The sequence below is a fragment of the Xyrauchen texanus genome, chromosome 4 (genome assembly GCF_025860055.1).
Source record: "Xyrauchen texanus isolate HMW12.3.18 chromosome 4, RBS_HiC_50CHRs, whole genome shotgun sequence".
NCBI lineage: Eukaryota > Metazoa > Chordata > Actinopteri > Cypriniformes > Catostomidae > Xyrauchen > Xyrauchen texanus.
Genome location: NC_068279.1, coordinates 27,839,430 through 27,867,255, shown reverse-complemented (window position 1 = coordinate 27,867,255; position 27,826 = coordinate 27,839,430). Strand labels below are relative to the sequence as shown.

Genomic DNA, 27,826 nt, shown 5'->3' with positions numbered 1-27,826 from the left:
AACATCTGATGAAGATCTTTATATTCTATTCAAGGCCTTAATCATACATGCTATGGCATAAACCGTTGGCATATTTTATGAGTAAGAGGTAATTCATTCTCAATCTAATTAACCCTATAACGCTGTTTGTATCAAATATGATACACAATGTTTGAGGTCTCCTGTTTCACAGTTTGTTCAAGAAAATGAGCCAGACAACCTATGGTATGTAAGTTTCACATGCTTATGGCACAATCTAGTGGTTATTTGTAGTAAAAAAAAAATTTATATTTTAAATTGGTCAGTGACTCTATACTGGAATAAATAACAGCTTATTTTAAATGTTCAAAGTAACTTTATGATTAGTTATTGACTTTTTTTTTTACAATAAATATTTGCTTTATACTAGCCTATGGTTGTTTCAAAGCACTATGTTTAAGTTACTGTTGAAATTATGTGTATTAAATTTGATACATTAAGGTTTACAGGTTAAAAATGCCATTTGCACACAGAAATGTATCTTATGGAAACTTTACAAAGGGTTATATTTATAATCAGTATAGATTCTGTATGAACGATTGGTCTCAGAACCCATGTCAGGTGTTCTCTAACCTCTTTAGGAATTATAAGAGAAGAATCAGAGCTGTTATCTTGGCAGAGTATTGTTGCAAAAAGTATTGAATAAAAGGGTGCCAATAATTGTGGCTAATATGTTTTGGAGAAAAATATTTATTTAAAAATGAAATATTTCCCGTTTCAATTGTTTTACTTCAATTAAAAGTTTGATGTTTGTGATATTCTTTTAATGAAAGATCAAAAGGATAAACAATGCAGATTTGTTTTTCACAGCCTTCTTTGTTCATATTTACCAAGGGTGCCAGTATTTTTGGCCACCACGGTAGTCAAAAGGACAGGAAAAAGAGATTTAATTAACTAATGTTGCAGAAAATAAACATTTAAATGCTGTGGAAGAAAAAAAAAGAGTAAAAACACCAAATGGGAAACACTCATCTGGGAAACTAAATGGAGGAAAAATTACCTCTTAAGCCTAATGTATCAAATATGATACATAAAATAAAACCATGTGCAGAAGAATTTGACCATTTTTGACAATTGTTTCATATGTCAGGATTTACAGGGTTAATCAAATGGCGAACTAAGTAAAAAAAAAAAAAAAATGAACTAAACTGAAGTATTTCAAAAAAAGGTTAACAGTTTATTTTTTATGTTTAGAACAAAATACGCCCTCATAAAATTACAAAATGTCCCTGAAAATCAAATCCTGGGACAGTTACAGCCCCTGAATGGAAAAGTTACTCTTTAGACCACTGCATGCAGTGTACATTAGGGGTGGGAATCTGCAGAGACCTGTTGATATGATATTTTATCAATTTATTGGTTTCTGTATGTTTTAGTGTATTGCAATTTAAATATATAAACTATATATAAAATATATAAACTATATTGCAAACTTTAACTAGTGTGTTTTACATACTCTCTGTCTCCACCAAACTCAACCATGACCAAACACAACCAGACCCTATTTCTCTTTTTTTCATCTTTTCTTTTGTTTTATATAATAATTCCACTTAAGTGAAAATACCACTACATCTTCCTTACTGTTTTTTATTCAAGGCCATGTTAAATATGATTCAGTCTTTATTTCTGTTGCCTAGGTGATGCCTGATCATGTGGCCTCAGTAGTGCTCTTTTGGGCTCATCATGAGAAGATTGTTGCCATTGACCAATCAGTGGCCTTCATGGGTGGGTTGGACATTGCTTTTGGAAGGTGGGATGACAGTGACTATAGGCTGAGTGAATTAGTACCTAAACAAACAGCAAATAATGCAGAGGCAGCCCCAGAGGTAAACGTATCGCCAGTAGACATAAGCGTGAGTGATAATTTATCCTTACATGAAGTATTGATCCCTTACTCTTCTCTCTTTCCATCTCTCTTTTCCCTCCCTCTCTCAGTCTGATGCTGTGGATAGCCCTGCAGTTCCTCTGGCAGAAACTGCGTCAGCTCCAGAGTGCGAGGATGAAGTCGATCTAAGCTGTAACACCCTCTTGTGGCTGGGAAAAGATTACAGTAACTTTTTAAAGAGAGACTGAACACAGCAAGACCAGCAATTTCAAGGTAGACAGTAACTCTGTAGGTTTTATAATTCTCACCTCTTTTTAATTTTTATGAATGTGGAACTACAACCTAGAAGTACTTTTTTATATTAAATGTGGGTCACTTAAGGTAGTGGTTCTCCACTGATGACTTGCAGGTCAGTTCTGATAGGGTTGTTGATAGCAGGGAAAATAAAATGCTAAATGCAAATAATAAAATGCAACTAACCATATAATCATGCATAGTTTGGACAGGATAACAAAATAACTAGTCACAACAGCACTGACAGGTTTTCGTGAGTTATTGACTGCTGAGGGCATGAATACGTTGCAATTCAAGACACATTTTGAAACCAATATTGGATACTGTTGAGCCTAAGCAGTTCACGGTAATATTAATACATCTCATGTTTGATTTTAAGGATATTTGTGTTTACGTTTTTGGTGTATGATAAACAGTTTTATTACTGTGAGATCCAATGTGAAATTTGGGTCCTGAAGCAAAACCAGTTTAATCAAAAACACTGATTAAAGGTTTAGCATCTAATGTTTGCTTTACTCCCTCAGACAATGTTGACAGAACTCAGGTGCCATGCATCCCCTGGCGAGACCTGGGTGCGGTGCATCATGGGAAAGCAGCCAGAGATCTTGCACGCCACTTCATTCAACACTGGAACTTCACTAAGTTCAGAAATCAAATTTAAATAACTATTTTATTAATCTTCTGGAGAAACTTTTATCATTGCAGTATGTTGGTAAGTGACATTGTTATACATATATGTATTTTAAGAGCTTTAAGAACAAGTACAAGGTCAACTTCTACCCGTACCTATTGCCAAAATCTCACAGCACAGCAAAAAAGCTTCAATTCACTGTCCCTGGAGCCACAAAAGCTTCTGTACAGGTATACTTGTGTACACAAAATTGTGTACATTTCATGTTGTTTTCTCTCCTCTTTCTCATGTATTTAGTTCTCTGACATTACACTCCCCTCTTTCCTTCTCCCAGGTTCTCCTTTCTGTTGATCGCTGGTCTGCTGGCACATTTGAACAATCTATCCTTAATGCCTATATGTACACGTTATTGAGAAGAGGGAACATTACATTTATTTAGAGGTAACACAGACTCTATAACTTAGTGAGCCAATATTTCCCTCTGACACACACACATACAGTTAGGCACTGTGCTCTGTTCACACACCGAGTCTCAGTGTTGTGGAGTAGTGTGCCGTTTGCTCTCCCACTAGTATCATGTGATTCTACTGCATTCAGCTGGCAACACAATAGTGCTCTGCCTCATGCCCAGAAACAAGGTCCTAATGCCAGTCAGTTAAACTAGGAATAATGTAATTTATCCTCAAACTATATTAAGATTAAAAGTGAAAAAACAATAAGATCAATAGAAATTACAGAATCATCATAGAATCATTCACAAAGTTATACACATTCTATGTGTTTGTTTAGTAAATATTTTGCCTGATTTGATTGTTTTCAGCCACCAATTAAAGTACAGCAGTATCCCTCCACTTTCATTTGATTGATTATCAGCTAATTCTGTACCTGATGTCAGATTTAGCCCAGAGTTTAGCAAACAAGTAAACAATATATCTTTCTGTTCCTCCTCTTTTTCCAGAATCAGTTCTTCATCAGCTGCTCAGATGAAAAGAGTGTGCACAACACCATCGGAGATTGACAAACAAATCCTGTTTGCTCACAGGTGTGCTAGCGCTGCAAAACTAATTTTATTTGAACATTTGGTGAGAATTAATGTATTTTTCTAGGATTACAAAAATAGTGTAACTTGTGTTTATTTCCTTAGTGTATGTGTAACTGTTGTTATAGTGAGGGGAAGAAATACAGAGTGTTTGTTGTGATTCCTCTGCTGCCCGGCCTTGAAGGGGACATCAGTCAGGGAGGAGGAAATACCATTCAGGCTATACTGCACTTCACCTACAGGTGCAAACACATTTAAATTAATACACACGCTCACAACTCAAAATATTTGTAGATAATGTATTAGTGAGAGATTTTATTTGTTTGTTTAGGACAATTAATCGAGGAGAATTCTCCATTCTTTCATGATTAAAGGAACAAAGTAAGTGTCTGACAGAAACCTATTTAGCTGTCTGCACTGCAAAAAAAAAAAAAATGTTTCAGTACCTTTGTTTTTTTTACTAACAATACAATATATATTAACATCCTTAAAACAAGAGAAATTCACTTGAGAAACAAAACTGTGAATGATAATAAGACTTGTTTTAGATCATAGAATGTTTCCCCATGGCAAATTATTTATTGTTTTAAGAATAATGTAAATCTAAAATATTGAGGTTTATGCTTAAGCAAAAAAATAATTTGCCAATGGGGTGTGAAAAATAAGCTTAATTCAATATATATTCTTTGAAATCAATGTCTTACTAGCTTCAAAGTAAGTCTATCTTTTTTTTAAGGATGTTTAGAAATGTTACTGAAAAAAGGCAAAAATACTGATTAAGAAAATAATTGTGTAATTCTGCCACTCTGTTAAAACATTTTTAAGGATTAGATTTTATTAGTTGTTTTGCATCCGGTCTTGTTCTCTATCTGTCACTTTCACTTCTCTCTGTTCATATGTGACTAAATTATTTAGTTGAAGTGTTATTGTTTAGTTTTCTCTCAGCCATGCATTATAGCATTCAACCCATTAACCAATAACACAGTTGGTTTACCATTTATTGTTTTAATGACTGCCCCATCTTCTTATCAGTGCAGGATGAATGGAGACAGTATATTTCTCCGTGTAGTCTGCGCAAACACTCTCAGCTCAGCCATTCGCCTGTTACAGAACTGATGACCGTTACTACATTATAGGTGAGACATGTGAGATCAAATAAATTCAATAAGTTGCAATACTGCAAAATAAACTCTTAACCAGTGTTTTTGACTCGTTTTCCAGTAAAAAATATTAACGTCCTTAAAACCAGATAAATTTACTTGAAGCAAAATTGCATTTGTTTTTAAGACTTGTTTTCAAAGAATATCATGAATGAAGTTTTTTAACCCCATTAGCAATTTTTTTTTTCTTGTTTTAAGGGACAAATCTAACAGAGTGATCTTAATGCTTAAAACAAAATGTTTTGCAGTTCTCTAAAAAAAAAGTCTTATTCTTCTACTTAATTACAATTACAAAATAAACTAATAAAAATAAACTTGTTTACTAAATAAATAAAATTTAAACATTTTGCTTCTCGTTTTAATTAATCTTGTTTTAAGGATGTTTTAGATATTTGAACTGTAAAACAACACCAAAATATTGATCAAGAATTGTTTTTGTTTTTTTAATGAAGATATAGTCAGACCTCCTTACTGTCTCTGACGCCTAGTATACTTATTTCTGTAGTGAAGATGAGCTCAAAAAGCCATCTGCTGGTTGATTGTGGAAGTGTAGTTCATTTCTAAAGTTCTTCAAAATGTCCTTCCACTCCTGTTGTGATCAGGGTCACCCAACATCAATGACAAGCGCATGCTGGGCAGTCGTGACAGCGAGCTGGTGGTGCTGGTGGAAGATGAGGAAAGAATTACGGAGAGGAGTACCAGGCTGGACAATTAGCATTCGCCTTACGAAAGGAGTGCTTCAGGTGTGTACAGGGTTCCCACGCATCCTAGAAACCTGGAATTTTGCAATGCAGTTTTCCATTCATGGAAAAGTCATGGAAAATTAGAAAAATACCTAAATGTCCTGGAAAATATTTTAGTGTGAAACGGTTGCCTGCTAGATTTTAGTTACATGATAACGTGGTAACACAAAAACATGGTAACGATCAGGACTCTTAATAGGAGTCAAATACACAAATTCGTATCGGTTTGTCACTGCCTGCGGCTGCGCATTGTGAAAAAATGTCAATGGATAAGGGCACTTACAATCGTGTGATTGCTTACAGCAGTGTCCAGTCGTGTGCTTGGCAATCACGGTCCGACCGAGGCAGATCGCTTGATTGGTTACAGCTACGGCCAATCGCGTGCTTGGTGCATACACAGCGAGAAGCGGCACTCGTGAAACTGAATGACCTGATACATGTAGGCCTACCAACCGACTGAATGAGAGGGGCATGTTGTTCGTTTACTTCAGCATCGGCATGATTCTACCTTGTTTATCACAGAGAGAAAAGGGTGGAAGTGCTGTTAATGCATAAAAGTGCACAGAGAGAAAAGGGTGGAAGTGCTGTAATGCATAAATGTGACTTATGTTTATACATGTTGAATGGCTTTCACATGGCTCACGTCAGTGCTGCCAAATACATCAAAAGGCTCATTTGAAATTAGCAAAATCTGTGCTCACCGCAAGGTGCATGTCAATTAGAAATGTGTCCGAGTGTGGTCCGACTTGCTGTGATGTCATGATGACGTATGCCAATAAACTCTCACGACGTCGAGGTGGCGTGGTCATTAGGCCTACCTCTTTTTCGTTTTAATTACCTATAAGCTTCCCCTGGCAAAATTCTTGTATTTTGTTTACATATTATGTTTGAAAATTGTTATGTATATTTTGATAAGTCACTTGTGATTTGTATCCTTTTTTGGCAATAATGACAAAAAAAAAAAAAAAAAAGAGGTAGCGCAGTTGTTCTTCTCCGACTGTGCCTGACTAAAGGCATGATGGGAAACGACTTGCTGACAACACAGCTAAATGCTCATTGGCTTAAACAAATTTTATGTTTTGTTATCTTGTAAAAATAGATTTTTTTTTTTTTTTATCTCTAATATCATGTTTTATGTGTATAAATTATCTGTGAATATTCCCAACACTCTGGCAGTGCGACCTTTAGCCTAAATGGGATGTGACTTTTATTATATTTCTGAAATATCTCAAATAGGATGGAAAGACACGTCTTATTGGCGAAATTCTATAACGGGTACATTTAAGTGTCTTTTCATCGTATTTATTTTAATTTTAAAACAACAGATTTAAATTAAATTCACTTTATCAGCAACAGCGCATGAACGTGAATCCCGCGATATTTCCCTTTGATCTCGTAGGTGTCTAGTCCACTACGAGATGTAAGAAATGTCTGACTTGACAGCACGTATTTTATTCCTCGCCTGACTGCAGCCATTTAGGCTACTCTCGTCTTCTTTCAAGGTGAGGTGTTTGTGCAACCTCGTCTCCAACTTCACACCAAAGTGTTTTTCACACACGTTTTTTCCCTCACATAAATGATGTCTTTGATAGTACAAAGCTACAATAAATATTTGAAAACTGTCCAAAATTATGAAGAGATATTGAATGTCTCATAATTTATTGGAATAGGCTACATTTTTACCTTATCGATCGTTTCCAAGGATCCAGAGACCCTAGTTATTGAACTACAGTAATTACATTTACCTACAAAAAAAAAACAAAAACAACAACAACAACCCAACTGGTCCTCTTTTTATTTTCTGCAATCAAAGCAATTGCCATTTTCTCTCTTCCAAATAGGCTACATGGTTTTCGAATAGGCTACATGCACACCTCCCGCTTTCGAGCATGGCAAGCTCATAAATGTGCCCCTCTGTGACGCTTTCTGCAATGCTTGTCATGTGGAAGGGCAAAGCACTGCTTGACGCTGGCGTTGAGCGGAGTGTTGACGTCTCAACTTTTGTGAATGCGCTTTACAATGACCAAAGGACATTATTGAAAATCAAAATGTTTATTATTATTGGGCTATTATTGTTGTCTTTTCTGATAAAAGTCATGCTCAGCACTTTAAATACTGTAGGAAAATGATACAGTACACCTGACAGTCGGACCACAGATTTTTTATTTTTTTTAAATGAATTCACACTGGGTTCACTCATGTAGTATGCGGAAAACAAGGAATCTAGTCGTAAAAATGCCATTTGCAAAAAATGCAGAATGTTGTGGAATTTGACTTATTTGAATGTACAATTAATCAAATAAAAATTTAGATATGTCCTAGTGGGATAATTAAACAAAAATGTAATTGAATAAATAAATAATCTGCAAATGATGCACGATTAAAATTTAATGCGAAGAGCTTGCCGTTCATACACTGAAAACACCTCATCATGCATGCTCTTGTGTGTGTGTGAGATGACAAAAAGCACTCTAAAGTCAGTCCTTCCAGGATTTTGCTATCTTGCGAGCGCAAGAATTTTTGCAGATACAACCAATCTCTGCATTATTTGCGGTATTTACATTTGTACATATATGCTGAAATATATGAACTCTAGCCTAATTGTATTGTTTTTAAAAAAATTTGTATGTGGCCATATACCAGATTTAAATATCTGACAACGTAATAATGGCAACAGGCCTAATTATTGAATCCTCGTGTGTGTTTTTAGTTTACAGTTTTATTGTATGTTTATTTTAACCTTAGATAAGTTTTCTTGCATTGTCTGAGGCAGAACAGTTTTATACAAAAATAATTAAGGTTCTTCCAATAACCACAAGTTTCACCTAAATGTATGGTGTTTTTGTGTGTAATTTTTTATTGCTTGCTTGCTAACTGCATATTTAGTTATTATTCAGTAAAATATTTACATGTAATTGACAATTACAGAGGTATATAATGATGATTTGTGAGTTTTCACTGCATAACAATCCCCAAAATTATGCAAATTGCATTGCAAAATTTGAGAAAATCCATAGCAAATTCAGTCATTTTGTCCGTAAAAATCAAGAAAAGGTGTCTCGAAATCCTGGTGGGACTATATATTTATTTAATTGAATCAGCTTTACGGGAATTAATAATCATACTGGGCCATCGAGCAAACTGCTTATGTGGAGGTGAGAAACTACTGTCAAAAACAAACAGAAATGCCAAAATAAAAGCTCTATTTACATGGAAGCATGTGTTTTTGCTTAAATATTACACTTTTTGGGTGCATAACATGTCCTGGAAATGTTCTGGAGAATTGTGCCTTGAAAAAGGTGGGAATCCTGTGTGTCCAGGACAAAATGAGGAAGCTTTGTGACAGAAATGCTTCAGGTCTCAAAATACTTATTCAAAGTAAAACTTTGTGTAGAATCCAAAAAGATCGGTTATCACCAGTCTCAAACAAATGGTGTAAATGAACAGGGTTCCCACTGTCTTGGAAAAACCAGGAATTTTAAAATGGTGTGTTCCAGTTTTGAAAAGGTCAAGAAAAGTCATGACTGTAATAACAATTTAACAAAGCATTTGATTAATTAAATCCTTTTTTTACCTTTTGTGTGCATGTTAGTGAAACGTCTAATTATTAATAGCCATCTAATCACCAATAGCCAATCACTTTTCCTCTTTTTCATATCTCTCAATGAAAAGCCTTGATTTGTCATGGTCTTAAAATATCTCTAATGCGAGTGGTTTTGTAGCAGTAGTTATGATAGATCTGCATTAGTGCAGCGAAGCACCTCAGCATCTCTTTTGTCCAACTTTCTCCCCTATCTGTGTGGGAGTGTGTGAGTGAAAGAGTGAGGTGTGTGTGTGTGTGTGTGTGTGTGTGTGTGTGTGTGTGTGCATGCATAAGTGAAGCAATTTGTGTTGGTACGTTGTGTTCCTTACTGCCAGCTAACAGAACATCTTTTGGTTGCCAAGGGAAACAGGGGAGATGCTTCTAATGATGTGTGCCTGTAGCACCTTTCACTACTGGTTTTGGGACATGACCTCAAGCGATTGTGTTTTGTGTGCATGTTAATGCGTGTCTCTGGATCATCTGATTAGATTTAATTTATCCCCTTATCCGACAGCAAATGGTTTGTGTTTGCACATTTAACATTTTTACTTGTGTGAGATTTTCTACAGATATATTCCCCCTTTGGCAGACATTGGGGTGCACTGAATCACCCTAAATGAGTTTGTTGAATGAACAGATTTTTGTTGTTTGTTTGTGTTTTTTTTTTTTTTAAAGTTGACTCAGCACTGATGTACACTGATGAATAACTTCTGATCAGACTTGAAGTAAAATATATAAAAAAAAAAAAATTAGCTGATAGAGTTAAACGTATTATTAAATTAACTCTGTGTGATTGTAGCTTAACGTGATTAGATGAGAAATTAGTAATTCATATAATGATACTTCGGTGGGGAAGTGTCAAACTATTGAACGGAAACTAGGTTGATTTCAATGTATTCTGAATGTGGAATCTAAATATTTTTCAGATTAATTTTAGCTTTTTTTTTAACTGTACTTGTACCTCTTACCTCCGCTCCTCAGCAGTTATGCAGTGGGAAGTCAGGAGAAGGCAGACGGGAGGTGCGGTTCCAACTGCGGTTTTTATTAACAAGCATAAACAGATAAACAACACTGGGGAAAAAAGAAAAGTCCACGATGGGAAAAATAAACTCAAACACAAAATAACACACGGGTGAACACAAGTTGACAAACCTCGGACGACCGCAAATTAACATCAGGCGCATGAACAGCAAACATGAAACGATAACAAACCACAAAGGAAAGGGAAAACAACAGGGTTTAAATAGACAGACACAATGAAGACTAAATGAGACACAGGTGAGAACAATGATGAGTGCAGGCAGTGAGGGAGGTCGGGAATTGTGGGAAATGTAGTTTATACAAGGACAGTGAAACACGGGGCGGACAACAAGGAAAACGTGACATGGAACGTGATCAGTGGAGAGTGAAACAGAAAACACGGGGCAGACAACCCGGGATCGTAACATCAGCTATTTTGAAGATAGAGAATGGCAATTGCTTTGATTGCAAAAAGTAAAAAGAGGACTAGTTTATATTAGGTTGTTGTTGTTGTTTTTTTGTAGGTACATGTATTTACTGTAGTTCAATAACTAGGGTCTCTGGATCCTTGGAAACGAGCGAAATCTGACCCAGCTCTCAACATTGATGACCCAGTCAGTGATCATTTCTTCAACAATGTTTGGAACAAAATTGCCCTGTCAAATGCTCTCATCTAAAGAGAAGGTGAGGGATGAAGCTTGTAGTCTCATTCTGGATACTGTGACTATAATTTATGTATCTTTCTGATGTCCTTAACAGAAGGTTTTCATTTAAAGTTACTATGCATGATTTGAACTGATACATAGGGCGAATGCACTGAATGCAGGTCTAAACAAAGGCAAAACCTGTAATTACTGTAATTTGCTGTCCTGCAGTAAAGCCTTAGACAGTAGCGCCACTCCTATACATTTCACTGGTAATATTACCAATGTGTTTATGCTTACAATGCTAATTGCTGGGATTCAAAAGGTGCTGTTGTAGTAGTTATGGATTTTATTTCTAAAATGTTTTCATTTTAAATTTGGGATTTTGTGTGGAGCCATTTTATGGATTAGCCATTTTGTTTTTTTAGTGTCAAGTCTCAGGTTTTGAAAAACAAGTTTATTTTCAATAAGCAACATCATCAGCATCATTTTTTAGGCTTTATGCCGTTACAATTTTAAACTTTCACTTTTTTCCTGAGAAAGGTTTGGCCTCGTTTTAAAAGTTCAGATTCAGAATACTAAGACTCTATATTGGCCTCATAATTGTGACATCACTAAAATGGTTTTACTAAAGTTATTTTCGGTCTTTCCTTTATGGTGTAGGTCTTCCGATGTCTTCCTTTGTACTCGATCCACAGCTTGCATGAGCTGGTGGAGCGTGTGAACACTGAGAACCTCAGCCTTAGAAGTCAGACTGAGAAAGCCAGCCAAGAACTACAGGCCATCAGAGGCATCCTGGTCCATTTCCCGTTGCACTTTCTGTGTGAGGAGAACTTGCTCCCATCACTTAAAAGCAAAGAAGGAATGGTTCCTACCGAGGTGTGGACGTAGCAGGGAAGAATGTCAAACAGTGCAGTTTAAAGTATGCAAGTGAAACAATAGATGAGGGGGAAAAACATCCTGTCTAGGAGTAGTGGTGGTGTAGTGGGCTAAAGCACTGAAATGTTAAGCAGAAGGTTGTTGGTTCGAGCCCCACAGCCACCACCATTGTGTCCTTGAGCAAGGCACTTAACTCCAGGTTGCTCCGGGGGGATTGTCCCTGTAATAAGTGCACTGTAAATCGCTTTGGATAAAAACGTCTGCTATATGCATAAATGTAAATCTGAACTGATTTAAAAATAATAACACCTCCACTGAACTAACTGAACTGATTTTTTTTTTTTTTTTTTAAGTTTAAAAATATCACACATCCTCTGAACTAACTATGAATGGATTTTTTACTAATTTTAAAAATATCAAATCCTCTGATCTAACTGAGCTTGAAGATACTGTAGTTTTAGTGTGATGATCACACAATTTTCAGTTTGGTTTGGACTAAAGAAAGTGGTTATAAATTGATGATTAGCTCTGACCACTAACCACAGAACAGTGTATCAGAAAATAAACATGTTTACACCAGTAGAAGAGTACAATATTGTTGCAAAATATATCAAGAAATTATAGTGATATACTCCAATGTCCATTATGCTCATGAATGTAGCTATCTGAATATTCAAGATGGAACAGAATGTAAATTACTGCATATCAAGGTTTAAATAAGGAGAGATGAAAGGAAAAAGAGAAAAAGGGCGAATGAGAGAGCTCAAGTGGAGTATTTTAAATGAAAGAGGAACAGAATGTACATTTATTGCTGTGAATATGCGTGGGTGGATAGCATTGCTTTACCTTCTTTTGCCTCTCTTTATTTATCTTTCCTGCGTGCACAACACCTCTCAATGCAGTGGCTGCAAATCTCTCAGAACATTTGTGGTTGTTATAGTGATGGGTATAATGAGCTGACTTGGTCTTGACTGCTGAGAGAGAGAGGAAGAGATAAAGAAAAAGCAGGAAAAAATACATAAACCACACAACTGGAAAAACAGAGATAAGGGTGGGGGCATACTTTACGTTTTTTGAAAGGGGCAGTGATCAGGTGGGACATTAAACATGGTGGGGGGGGTCTCAGCTCATTTACCAACACCCCCATCTCCATGACAACCAGGAGAAATTGTTATGTAATAATGTCAGCTATTCAGACGATTCCACTTTCTATTTGGGAGGGGTATCAATACAAGTAGAACACACTGGAGGCCAGAAAAGCAAAGCTTATATTGGCAATGCCCTATTTTACTATATAATTTTTAATATGTATTACAAGCTATTACAAATCAGCCTGTGTACTTAGGTACAAATAATATAGCATGCTATATGTGACTGCACATTAACAGAATCTTTTAGGTTTTGACCACTGTAGATAATACCATTAATAACATAATAACACTCCAATCACGTCAAACAATCAAGTTTAATTTTTATTTACTTTGTCATTTAGCACTTTTTATAAACTGACAATTGTGCTTTTTTATTACTGTCTATATTTGTTCAGACATTTTTAAAGGGATAGTTCACCCAAAAATGAAAATGATCTTATCATTTACTCACCCTCATGCCATCCCAGATGTGTGTGACTTTCTTTCTTCAGCAGAACACAAACAAAGATTTTTAGAAGTTTTTCCTCGATGTTGTGACATAAAACCAGTTTGCCACAGATATGTTCTTGGATTACAGACTAAATTATCACCACGTCACAAACCATTGCGCAATCAATTATTGTTACGCTCTCCGTCTGAATAAATATTTATATAGTTGCTGTGGCTTCGGTTTTGTATTGAGCCTGAGAGAGATAGATCCTGTCACCACCTGTCTCCGTTGTAACTAGCTTATTCAGGAAGTTTGTCCCTATTGTAGCACCGTAGCACAGTTCAGGAAGAGGGGAGTGAGAAGTGTAGGGGGAGGAAAATAATGGAAGTGCTTGGAAAATAATGTTGAGTTTCCTTGCAGAGGAGAGACGTCACAGCCCGACCACAGAGAGCAGAAGTAGGAATAGGAGGAAGGATCATACCAAGACAGTGGAGAGAGAAGTTCAATCTGAGACTAAAACATTAGACATTACAGCGGATGGACAAAGTTTATTCCCAAGAGTCCTGAGAAAAATCGTTCAAGAATATTTCAATAGTAATGTGTGTGCGTCGTGACGAGTCGCTGAGATAAAGGGCCTGGGCTTATAAAAAAAACAAAAAAAAACAAGGCACTGTTTATGGTTTTCTTTTCTTCCCCCTCTCTTTCTCTCCAACCAAATCGGTGGAGGGTTGTGCGCACAACCGGGAGTTGCCGCTGACTGACTGACGGCAGGAGGGAACGAAAGTTTGCAAGGCGGGCGGAAAATTATTCGACGTAAACACTCGTTGTTTTCGACACTAGGACCGCATATTTCAAGCTTAAATGCATTGTAGATACTTTTGGAAACTGCGGATATTTGTTCAGGCTAGCGGTGACCTCGAAATCTAGATTGAAATCCTGTTTTAAGGCGTGTGCGTGGGTTGCGCCGTAACATGAAGGTGGTGGTAGATTGACGCGGATAGCGCGAGAGCCGCTGTTTAGGAGCTGGGCTACTCACTTGTCTTTAACTTTTACCTTTCTATTGAGATATTTCTGATTTATACTGATTGTGTGTGTATATATATAAATATAGTGTTCTTTGACTGAGGTGGGCTTGGCTTAGTTTACGCATTCTGCCAAAATGAGTGTAGAGACCGCGCGCAGTGTGGTACATCTGATCGGATCTGAGCGCCACTCCAAGCTCTTGTAAATGTTGCCATGCAGTCTTCAGGACTAAAGACCAGCCATTTATCATCTGAAAACGCTCGCTAGGCTCTCTCGACCATTTTCTGGTAACATTTGTCTCAAGAACGGGGTCAGTTGGCCTTGAAGAACCTCTTGTTCTTCACACATATTGACGGTCAGAAATCCTGCAGCTGTTTTCGCACGCGGTTAAACTGCTCGCGACGGGGACGAGCCAAATGTTTCTCCGGAAAGCTCACAAGTTTTCCTGAACTGTCCTTTGAAATAAACATTTGTGGAAAATAAATCACAATACGACTAGCTGCAGTTTTGGACCACGTATTTTTAATCCTCGATTCCTTCAGAAATTGCTGTAAACATGTCAGAAAACGCACCTACGCGGAGTCTGGATGACATCGACCTGTCCGCCCTGCGGGTGAGTGTGTGTGTGTGTGTGTGTGTGTTTACCTGCCTTCACACTGAAATAAATCCATCAGAATATCATCACAGTCAATATTATGTGTTATGGAGGCACGTGAAAGGGATTGTAGCCTATAAATATTAAAGAACATTTAAAAGCAAACGCAAAGGATTAAAAAGGTTTGTCACTGTATTGTTATTGATTTTTCAGGTGAGTCCTTGGGCCTGTATTATGTAAGATAAACTAGGCCTGGAGTGTTTAGTATTTCTTTGAGTTACAATACATACATGCAGTACATACCCTAAGTAGTGCTCTCTCTCTCACACACACGCACACGCACAGAGAGCTGTGGTTTGGGAGGGCTTACATTTAAAATCAGTGTTGACACCAAATAGGCTTTCACTTAGAATAATGCCCTTGTTGTGTGGGGAATACCAGACAAAAGACCACTGTAACATTACATTTCAATCACCACTCTTTTTTTTTTTAACATAAATACATGTTTTATAATTTACAATGTGAGTTTATTGAATGTTTCAGTGGGTCTGCTGTACTTGTAGCTTCCTAGATTATAAATATAATGATTTTAACACCGATTGATACAATACTTTAGTAATCCAGAGTAGTACAGGCAGTCTGTGTCTACAAACAGATAGCCTAATCCTTTTCAAGTTACTAACCTTGTATCTACCACTGAATGAGAAGAGTCAAATTTGGAAAAATATGGGCATTGTAAGCACCTGCTGAATTTCATGCTTGCTGGATGTATGTGGAAAAACAAGAAAAGTTAATTTCCTGACAAAAACGGATACCTCACATATGCAGAAATATCTGTGAATGTTCATGGATTAACGCAGCTGAGATTTTGCTGGTTGTGAGAAGTGATGGCAGTCATGTGTGAAGGCCTTTCATATGTTAATGACTGGCTTTTGTTCACATCTTATATAACATGCATGTTAGGTGTAGAACAGCTAACATGGAGCATTTCAGAATAGTCCCTATACGTAGTTCATGTGCGACAGAAAGCTAATCTAGTCATAGATTAGTGGTATGTTAGCAGATGGCTAATCCAGTGTGTTAGGGCTAATTACTGTCTCTAGTTTGGGGATTCCCTGCAAATAGATAAGGCAACTATCTGCCATTCACAAAGATGCATAGTTTCTCTTTTGTTTTTGAATATGCAGGTATCATGCCAGACCTTCTGGACAGGAAGTAACTCGTTTGTGGGGGACACAAAATCCTTCACTCTTTTGACACTTAAAGGGATAGTTCACCTAAAAATAATAATTCTGTAATTATATACTAACCCTCTTTTCATTCCAAACCCACATGACTTTATTTCTTCCATGGAACATAAAATAAATATAAATATGCTTTTCGACTTAATTTTATGACTTTCAGTCTTTCACACAAAGCTATTGTATGGCTTCAGAATACTGTAGGACAGGGACTCTTTAGCTGAGATTGACCACTGGCATTAAAATGAATGGGAGAAATTGCAACACCAATGGATGTAAAAAAGGAAGTCTTTCTTCTTTACATGTTAAAGAGCCAATCACCTTTTAGAAACAGACATTGCCTGTCAGTCAACTCGAGAATGCACATGAGCAGGGTTTGTGTGATCTGAGCTAAAGAAGCACAATTTATGAAACCAATGTTGTCAGATTTTGATTTTAAGTGTGTTCTTTGATTGTAATTTTGACCCACCGTTTTGGATATTTCGGTCTTTCCCCATTCAAGTAGATTGGAGCTGTACTTTTATGCCACTTGTTTACATTGAACATAGCTGCCCAGACTGCCTGTAAACATTCCAAAGATGGCTGCTGATGAATTGGCTTGACTAGGATTAGAGTGCATGAGCTAATTTGAGTTTTGGTGCTTGACAGTCCTAGTCCCTATTCACTCTCGTAATATAGAGAAAACAATGGCCCAAGATATTCTACACAATTTTACCTTTGGTGTTCCATGGAAGAAAGGCACAAACGTTTGGAATGAAATGAGAGTAAATGAGGACAGAATTTTTAATTTTAAGTGAACTATTCCTTTGGGCAATTATGTGTGAAACACTTGCGTTGTCAAACAGATGTAAATAAGCCAGGAATGTACAGCTCTGTCTGTAACTCTCTTTCACTTGTGTTGGTACTGTGAGTTACTGGGCACGGCTCTGCAGGGTGTACTGTGTGTAATGTTGCCCCTAGTGAGAGAAAGAGTACTGTGAGCTTGATGATTCACTTGAGCTCATTGTTTGATAGCTGTCCTATATAACACCCACATACTGCATACGCACAAATGCAGATATATGTGTGTGTCTATCTCTCACACAATGCACAGTTGGGGAGAAAACAGAATTCAGATGATCAGAAGCCATCTGCCTTACATTTGGCCCTCTAGCTAGAACTGTACACAACCATTGTTTATTTCATTGTATTGTTTTTGAACCTGAGAACAACTGCCTTCAAACTACTGTTCACCTGTGGTCATCTCAGTTTCAGTTCTTACAAGGAGCTCTTTAAATAACGTCAGGCTCAGACTTGCCAGAGCATCAAATCTAGCTGAAAAACAGGTGACAGGCTTGTGTCTGAATCCATCTATTTTGTGAAAACATACATTTAAATGTGTCTGTAGCATAGTAGCAATCATCTGAAGGTCAGGAGGCATATGTAAATGAGGCAGTAGGCTAATGACATCATAACAGAAACCAAAACATCCAATAATAATGATACTGTCATAATGTAATTAACTAAGCTAGTGATGTCAAAAGTACCGGTACATCAGTACCAAGTCGATACTAAAATAAAAAAAGATGTAATGTACCAGTGCTTCTGCAGTACCGGCAGATCCGAACACAGTCAATTTGGTATCAACGCGCACTCTGATTGACTGACGATTGCTTTCAATTGCTGTGTTACTCCTTTTAGAAAGAAATGGACAGTTAATCAAATTTAAGTTGTGATTTGTCCTAGTGTGATTAAGGGCAAATTATTTGTTATCTGTCTTGGATAGTATTTTTCTGATGCAACTGAAACTTTGTAATGCAGCTTTTTTTGTACTACTGTCTCCTTTAGTTGAATTGCTTATGTTGTATTATTCCTCTTTTGTAAGTCGCTTTGAATAAAAGCATCTGCCGTATGAATGTAAAGGATGCAGTTTAATTAAATTAATATACAGTCTACATGTGCTGCAAGCTTCAAAGTGAATGTGTGAAGCTGCTCATTTGCTTTAAACACATTTAATGAGCACTGGCACTGTCCTTGTAGTAGACGACACAAGAGAGCACACATTTATTCTGAAGCATACAGCGTATGCAGACTATTTAATTATATAATTAAATTGCAGAATTTTGTGCTTAAAAATCACACTTGGCCATATAATCAGTGTCCTATATGGAACTGTAAAACTATACCCTCAAAAACACATAATCGCAAAAGCCTATAAATAAAAGCTTGATGGAGAATTGAAGAAATCATGACAGAAATATATTATTACTGTATAGCATGATGTTATATTTCCTGTAATAATAATAATAATAATTTAAGCAATATTCCACAAGCAAGAGTGCTGCTGTTCTGAATAGAAGTTTATGTTCATTTGTAATGTAATGCTCTTTTTTGCAGCAATTTATTTGACAAAAAGAAGACACATTTTGTGTTTTGGATTATGCTGTGGGGATTAGGGATTGCGTTCACCAAAAATCTCCATTTACCTTTTTTTTTAGTTTTTTTTTTTAACATTGATGGATAATATAAAATATTATCTATCATTTTGAGAGATTAAAAAAAACAGGAAAAGCATTTTAATCTAGTGAATACATTTTTACTTCGCTGTCTCTCTTTCTGCCAATTACTTGCATATAACGTAAATGCAGACATTACGTTTGGAGCAGAATTGTCAGTTATTTTAGAGGAGTACCTGTATTAGAGCTTCAGAGATGTGTGCGTATCATCTGAGACACTTTTTTGTGATTTAAGGCACACTGAAAATGTTCTGTAAAATTATGTATGCACATTTTCAAATATTCAGATTGGAAATGTATTTCCTTGAAAAGCTGCATGTAACAGGCAAAGCCAGAAAAATCTGCAGTGGTTGAATTACAGGTAGAACTTAGAAGATAAAAATATAACAGGACTGAAATTTTAGAACTCCGTGTGTGACTGATAAAGATTTATTTCTAGTGCTACCTTTGGTGGGAATCTTTACTGAAGCAATTTATTTGATAAAAACAAAATGCAATGGTGTGTTGAAAAGTAATTGTTCAATTTTCATTTGATTAAAGCTTTATTAATTGATTTGATTAGACACCAGTTTGGTGATGAAATTGAAATAAACTTTAAAAAAAATTGAAAGAAAAACAGAATTGGGGAGAGGGGGGACAATTTAGGGAAAAAAATATTTAATTTGGTCCTACTTTAAAGGAATAATTGAACAATTAAAATTCTCTCATCATTTACTCACCCATCATTTCAGATGTTTATGACTTTCTGTCTTAAGCAGAACACAAACAAAGATTTTTAGAAGAATATCTCAGCTCTGTAGGTCCATACAAGTGAATGGTGATCAGCAATTTAAAGCTCCAAAAAGCAGAGGCAATCGTAATAAAAGTAGTCCATATGACTCCAGTGGTTAAATGAATATCTTCTATAGTGATACGATGACTTTGGGTAAGAAACAGATCAATATTTAAGTTCTTTTCACTATAATTGTCTACTTCTGGTCACTCTACAATGATGACAATGAGTCTACATACAGAAGGGAGGTTAAACAGCTGGCTGTCTGGTGCAGTCAAACAACCTTGAGTGAACATGCTCAAAACGATGGAGATGATTGTGGACTTTAGGAGGAACACACCAACATTGACCCCCTTCACCATTCCAAACAGCACTGTGGCAGCAGTGGGGTCATTCAGGTTCCTGGGCACTACCATCTCACAGGGCCTAAAGTGGGAGACCAACTTTAGGCCCTGCCCAGCCGATGTTGTACTTCCTTCGCCAGTTGAGGAAGTTCAACCTGCCACAGGTGCTGTTGATACAGTTCTACTCAGCAGTCATTGAGTCTGTCCTCAGCACTTCAATAACTGTCTGGTTTGGTTCAGCTACGAAATTGGATATCAGAAGACTACAAAGGACAGTTCTGACTACTGTTAGGATTATAGGTTGCCCCCTGCCCTCCTTTCAAGAACTTACACTTCCAGAGTAAGGAAAAAGGCTGGAAAAATCACTCTGGACCCCACTCACCTTGCCCACTACCTTTTTGAACTTTTGCCTTCTGGCCGACGGCTTCAGAGGCCTGATCACCAGAACCGTCAGTCACAGGAACAGTTTTTTCCCTCAGGCTATCCATCTCATGAACAGTTAAAACTGCCCCATTGAGCAATAATTATGTGCAATACACAGTTTAGGCTTTTTATATCATCCAACACATCCAACCTCTTCTGCCATTACATTCCCTTGCACATAACCGACTTGTATTTAGATTTGCACTACGTGTGTGTGTGTGTGTATATATGTGTGTGTATATATATATATATATATATATATATATATATATATATATATATATATATGTCTATTGTGTTTTCTATATATGTTTTATTTTATTTTCAATATTTATGCAATTTTCATTTTTTTTAAATTATTTTTAAAAAGTCTTGTTGCTGTTTTGTATTGTTTGTACTGGAATCTTCTGTCACCAAGACAAATTCCTTGTATGTGTAAGCATACTTGGCAAAAAAATTCAGATTCTACAATGCACTTATGAGAGCACCGAGTACATGAAGCATTTCGCATGACAGGCACATTGCTATTTTCATGTGAGAACTGATGCAATACAGCCGGAAGTGTGGCTCTGTTTATTTGCAACATAACGGTGTCAGAAGCTTCATTTGTTTTGCTTTCATTTGAACATGCCAGCACACTTGCATCACGAGAGAGGCTGCAAGTACTTGGTGCTTTAAAGTGCTGATCACCATCATTTTACATTGTATGGACCTACACAGATATATATATATATATATATATATATATATATATATATATATATATATATATATATATATATATATAATTGTGTTGTGCTGAAGAAAGTAAGTAAAGGATGGCATGAGGGTGAGTAAAGGATGCAAATTTTCATTTTTAGGTGAACTTTTCCTTTTAAAAACACTCCTAAAAAACACTCCTAAAAAAGGAAACATGCTATTTTTTTAATTCATTATTTTCATTGATACATTTAACTTTGTTAAATAGGCTAAAGGAATGTGTTCAAAAGCATTACATTTTTTTTTTTTTTGTGGTGTCAAAATTGGTATTGAGAATCATGACATTTTCGTGGTATTGGTACCGACTACTGAGACTTTGGTATCGTGGCAACCCTAAACCAAGCTTTTGTGCTAATACAAACCAATGGCAATGCATGATTTGAGATGACTAGAACATTCTGTTAGATCTTACAAATGTAACTGAAGCTTGTCAAAATCTTCCTACTGACACATTTGTGACAGTTGTTAGATAAGCCTGCTGGGGCAAGGACCAAATATTTATCAGCTGCATTCTTGAGGTTACAATTAATGATGCAACTTGATCTAGTCTTGCTTAAATATTGATAGCAGTAGGCTGACTCTAATGGACATTACTTTTGGGTCTAATGGCTTAAGTTCAGATGTCAAGCCTTAGGTTGTCTTATTGGGTATGTTTGTCTAGCTGTGTGAACTTAGGAATGCACTTCTATGAGATTGTAAAATATTCAATAACATTAATACTATTATTATTATTATTATTGTTATAAACATGAATTACACAATCATGTATACCTGCAGGTTGATCGTTGCAATTCTTTAAAAGGCATATAAGAGAATGAGAGCTCTCATCTCACTCCCCAGCTCAATACAGTATGTCATGAATCAGTATATCATGGACAGAAATGTTGGCACTGGCAAGGGTGTTCATCCACTGACCATTGGGACACTTGTGACTCAATCACCTGTGACATGATTAAGAGATTGTGCATTAGGAGACTGCTTGTATTAATCAACAACATCGCTGTATAAATGACACTATCATGCATTTTGTTGTAGATATTATAACGTACAGTGTTATTGTAAATTATAAATTACATAAATGAAGAATAGGAATGTATTTTATGTATGTATGTTCTAAAAACTCTAAACTTAGAAAAAAAAAATATTTCTTTTCTGTCATGCACATTATTTGTAAAGGAAAATTACAAACAAAATATTTTTTTAAAGAGAAAATAAGGCTTTGGCGTCATATTTATACACTTGCACTTCTAACAACTTGAAATACTTTAGAACACATAACAACTATTCCAGAAAGGAAGCAGTCAGCATCGATGCTCCCTGGTTTTTATTCTGCATTCTGTGAAATTTTAGGGAGTGAGTGTTTCAGTGCACTGATTGGAATGATTTTGTGGATGGCACAGGCTTAGAAATGGCCGACTACATGGTCAGTGCCCTGACTACCAAACTAGGGATCTGACGGTTACCTATCATAATCTTTGAAAGGCTAGATTACACAATTTACAAATAATTCACTTTTTAAAGTTAGGTATTGTAAAGCCAAATACTTTACTGTTGTGCGATTTACCATTTTGAATTCAAAAGCGACACTTTCTGAATTTTAAAATAATGATTTTCCTGTTTTGGATTTACAGTTTTTAATTTAAAATTGAGACTTTTCCTTTATGAATTGCAGTTTTTAATTTAGTGGGAAGTGAGATATGATTAGTAGACTCGCTGCCTTCCATGAAAACTTAATTTCTCGGTTAAGAACTGAAATGTCAATCTATTTTTCTCACTAATATATGAAGATATTTCATCAAGAATTTGCTGATGGATCAGTAAGTTTCAATATGCTTTAGGTGGAGTTTCTCAGTGAATGAATATTAAGTCAGGATTTTCTCTAACCTGTACTGACATAACACTGAGTTGTTTTAGAAAAAGCCTGTATTTTTTAAAGCTTGCTGATGTTGCTTCACACTTACTCCATCTATCCTCTCTGCTGTTTCACAATCTCTGGATAAGCAACCTTTTGAACAACCTTTTTCCATCTGCCTTTCTCCTGCTGTATTTTTATGTTCTCATTATGTTGTTTTTTGTGTTTGCCATTATGACTCCTTTCTCAATCTGTCCTCCTTTCTCTGTTGGCAGTCTTAATATCCATTAATCATCTTGTTCATTTGCTGATGTATTCATTTCCCTACTTATCTGTAACCCCCTCTCTCTTTCCCTGAGAGCATGGTCTTTAGAGCAGTGGATCTCCACTGGTGGGTTGTGACAAAAGAGTATAGGAATAAACAATGCTAAATTCAAGTCATAAAATGCAACTAACAATACTGCTAGTTAAGACAGTCATGTAAATAGGCTTAGCAACTGCACTTCCCTTATATTTAGTTCACAATTCCTGACATTTACTCGTAGAAAACATTCCCTGCCTTAGGTCAGTTAGGATCACTACTTTATTTTCAGAATGTGATATGTCAGAATAATAATAGAGCGAATTATTTATTTCAGCTTTTATTTATTTCATCACATTCCCAGTGGGTCAGTAGTTTACATACACTTTTTTTTTTTTAGGATTTGGTAGCATTGCCTTTTAAATTGTTTAACTTAGGTTAAACGTTTTGGGTAAACTTCCACAAGCTTCTCACAAGCTTCTCATAATAAGTTGCTGGAATTTTGCCAAAACGTGTAAATTGAGTCAGGATTTTAGGCCTTCTTGCTCGCGCTAACTTTTTCAGTTCTCCCCATAAATTCAGGGCTTTGTGATGACCACTCCAATACCTTGACTTTGTTGTCCTTAAGCCGTTTTGCCACAACTTTGGAGGTATGCTTGGGGTCAATGTCCATTTGGAAGACCCATTTGCGACTGAGGTTTAACTTCATGGCTGATGTCTTGAGATATTGCTTCAATGTATCCACATAAATGTCCTTCTTCATGATGCCATCTATTTTGTGAAGTGCATCAGCCCCTCCTGCAGCAAAGCACCCCACATCATGATGCTGCCACCCCCATGCTTCACCGCTGGGATGGTGTTCTTTGGCTTGCAAGCCTCACCCTTTTTCCTCCAAACATAACAATGGTCATTATGGCCAAAAAGTTAAATTTTTGTTTTATCAGACCAGAGAAAATTTCTCTAAAAAGTAAGATCTTTGTCCCCATGTGCACTTGCAAACTGTAGTCTGGCTTTTTTATGGCGGTTTTAGAGCATTGGCTTCTTCCTTGCTGTGCAGCCTTTCAGGTTATGTTGATAAAGGTCTTGTTTTACTGTGGATATAGATACTTGTCTGCCTGATTCCTCCAACATCTTCACAAGGTGCTTTGCTCTTGTTCTGGGGTTGATTTGCACTTTTCACACCAATCTACATTATATCTAGGCTACAGCATGCGTCTCCTTCCTGAGTGGTATGATGGTTGTGTGGTCCCATGGTGTATATACTTGCATACTATTTTTTGCACAGATGAATGTGTTGCCTCCAGGCATTTGGAAATTGCTCCCAAGGATGAACCAGACTTGTCGAGGTTCACAGTTTTTTTTTTTTCTGAAGTTTTGGCTGATTTCTTTTGATTTCCCATGATGTCAAGCAAAGAGGCACTGAGTTTGAAGGCAGGCCTTAAAATATATCCACACTTACAATTCAATGCACCTATCAGAAGCTAATTGCCTGAAGGCTTGACATCATTTACTGGAATCTTATAAATTGGTTAAAGTTGTTTTAATGACTTCAACCTAAGTGTATGTACATTTCTGACTTAAACTGTTTGACTTTAAAGATATTTTTTTTTACTTTTGTATGGTAAACAATTTAAGTACTGTTTTGGTTTGCCACTTGATATTCAATGTAAAGTCCTTAACCACTGCTCTAGAGTGAGACCAATAGAAGTACAATCTTGTCAATAATTGTATTCTCCAGTTGTTTTTGTAAACTCAGTTTAGTTATTATAAGGGCTTTAAACAAAATAAACAAAAATAAAATGTGTTATTTTGTGGTAAAAAGTCAAATTTGTAATCCCATGAGTTTATGTTCTCATTTGCATTCGGTTTCTTACTGATGTTTCACATGAGAGAGTGTTGCTCTGTTACAGCTCAGCACTACATATCTCTTTGAGAGAGAGAAAGACAGAGAGGATGAGATAAAAGAGAAATGAAAAGGGTGAGAGAGAAAAAGATTGCAGTTATTGGAGGCAGATGAGAGAGAAATGATTGTGGTATGTTGCGAGGAAGAACGTTAACCCTGTCCACCCACAGAGCTGTACCGAGGCCATATTGAATCACAATGTGTATGCGTATGAGAGCAGCGCTGGCTGTTTTTAACCCTCTACTCATTCGTGTTTTAAACTGCACTCTCCAGTTGAGGCCACACATAAGAGGCACAAAAAGCATCATGAGAGTTACATACAGCAGTGGGTCTAACATGGAACACTGTGGCATCAATTGTCTTTTTAAACCATTTGGTTTGAAAAAAAACTAAAACATGACTGTCTTTTCTCAATAGCTGAGCAGTGAATGATTCTGTCATTGCATTTCTGAGCCTGCGGGAAGTCGTTCATGTAATCCTGAGTCTCCAAAGTAAACTATTTGGGTCCAGAAGCTTGTGAGGTGCATTGCTCCCTCTATTGATTTCTATAGAGTTTGGCTTTAGCATGTTGCTAAGCTAATGACATGACACTCTGATGGACCTTAAAATGCATATACATAGCCCACACAAATTTTGGGTAAAATACTGTTAATTAGGATTGTATTTATTTTTGTCATGGAGCTCGTTGCAGCGTATTCTGGGAATACCTTCACCGAGAATGCTACATGCAATGCTGCCTTATTATTTACACATTATTAAGTCCTTTTGAAAAAGCCTTCAAATCGGTAACACACTAATGCATTAAAATTCTGACTCTGTCGACAGCTCACTATGTTTTGGAATAGAGAAAAATAGTTTTCAAAATACAATTTTGGCATCAGACTAAATTACCTCAGAGTGAATCCAACTCTTACAACTCAACTGTCCTGCTGCATTCTTTGTTTGGGTAGGTTGTTGTGTGATTGCATTTATTAAAAAAAATTATAAAAAATGTCTCTCTCTCTCTCTGACAGGATCCAGCAGGAATCTTCGAGCTGGTGGAAGTTGTGGGCAATGGCACCTACGGACAGGTGTACAAGGTAAGATAGGAATGAAGAAAGAGAGGTGACAAAATGTTGCTGGGTAAAAACTATGCAATAATAGAGGACTCATTGAGTGCTAAAGAAATCTAAATTTCTGTAATTAGAAGAAACCAATTAGAAATTCTGTGTGTGATTATGTACACTATTTGGACAAATTGACTATAAAATTATTATTATAGTAATTCTAATTGGCTAAATGGCTAGTTGATTCATAAATCCATTTTATGGATGTTTTTTAATCAATATTAAGTCTTTAGGTTAAATGCGTATGAATGTATAAGGTAATTTGTATAGCTTAGGTCCTTACCTTTTTTTAATTACATTTTTTTTTCTTCACTAGTTCATTTTCAATGATCCTGCTGTGTCACATACATTTTGTGAAAGTACAAATAATCCAGGTGGTCTCTCAATTGATATGTGATCATAAAAGATGCATACATAAAAATTATAAAAAAAAAAAATAATTTGCATAATGCTGTTTAAAATAATTTTAGAGTATAGCATGCCACCTATGTGAGAGCGTGTGTGAGAATGTCATTGCACTCTCAGCAAGATGCACTAATGCAGTGGTTCTCAACCGGTGGGGCGCGCGAGTAGGCTACTATGGAAGGGAAAAAAAACTGGGAAAAAAATTTTTTTGGGCACATTTTTTTTTCACTAAATACTGTCATAAAAAGTTAGAGTTTTGTATATACTCCTGAATAAAAATTTAAATGTGTTTGGACTGATTTAAAAAAAAAAAGTTTTGAACAAATTTGATTGGTTTGTCGATAGTGAGCGCAAATGCAGGTGATAAGCGGTTTCATTAAGCGAGTTATTGAGTCGTTCTTTCAAACGATTCGTTCAAACGGCCGATTCATCAAGAATGAGACAGATGTTTGTGAATGGGTCATTGAATCTTTGACTCAACCGATTCGTTCACAACACTGAATCATTCAAAACACGATTGAGTATTGCTGTGAGATGCGCTATGGCTATGCTGTGATCTTTGTTTGGATTCATCGGATCTATTTTCGCTGCTAAAATAGACCAAAACAGTCATTATTTCGTCTAAAATGTAAATGACTTAATATTATTAACTTGTTTGTTGAACTGTCATATGAAATCAGTGTCACATTTTCAATCGTGAGGTGATGGTAAATTAAGTGATGGTCAATTGTCAGCTGTCTTGGTCGTCAGGTCGTGTGATGTATGTTGCTGAACTGTATTCAAATGTTATAAATTTAAAAACGCCACATTTTGAAATTTAACTGCAGTATGTCAATTTAGTTTATTTGTGTAGTGCTGCTCATAGACTTTAGAAAACGGCTCATTTGTTTGATTTCAACCTGTCTTTGCAAGGCCATGAAACTCATATTTTGCTCCTTGCAGACAAAGTGCACGCCTTCACACAAAAACTAGACCTCTGGCATGGCCGCATCAGTCGAGGGAACTGCGACATGTTCCCCAGCCTTGCAGACTTTATCACTGATGCAGGCACGTCACACGCATTTCTCCTCCCTATTTCAATCAGCGTCTGAGCACCTGTCAGCAATGAGAAAACAATTTGCGACGTACTTTAAAGAGGATTATCGCTCTTTTGCATGGGTTCGAGATCCGTTTGTGTGCACAGCAAATGA

The 27,826-nt window shown here is 36.4% G+C and overlaps 1 protein-coding gene and 1 pseudogene across 2 annotated transcripts in view; both read left to right on the top strand.

The window, feature by feature from the left end:
• The first annotated feature begins 1,286 nt into the window (after positions 1-1,286).
• Positions 1,287-12,371, top strand: LOC127641134 (phospholipase D1-like; annotated as a pseudogene).
• A 1,073-nt stretch (positions 12,372-13,444) lies between these two features.
• LOC127636153 (misshapen-like kinase 1) overlaps positions 13,445-27,826 on the top strand; it is a 63,206-nt gene continuing 48,824 nt past the window's right edge. For both annotated transcript variants that reach the window (XM_052116584.1, XM_052116576.1), the window contains exons 1-2: positions 13,445-15,053; positions 26,139-26,204. In XM_052116584.1, the coding sequence (XP_051972544.1) occupies positions 14,997-15,053; positions 26,139-26,204 (123 nt within the window). In that variant the 5' untranslated portion in view covers positions 13,445-14,996. The remainder of the gene's footprint in view (positions 15,054-26,138; positions 26,205-27,826) is intronic.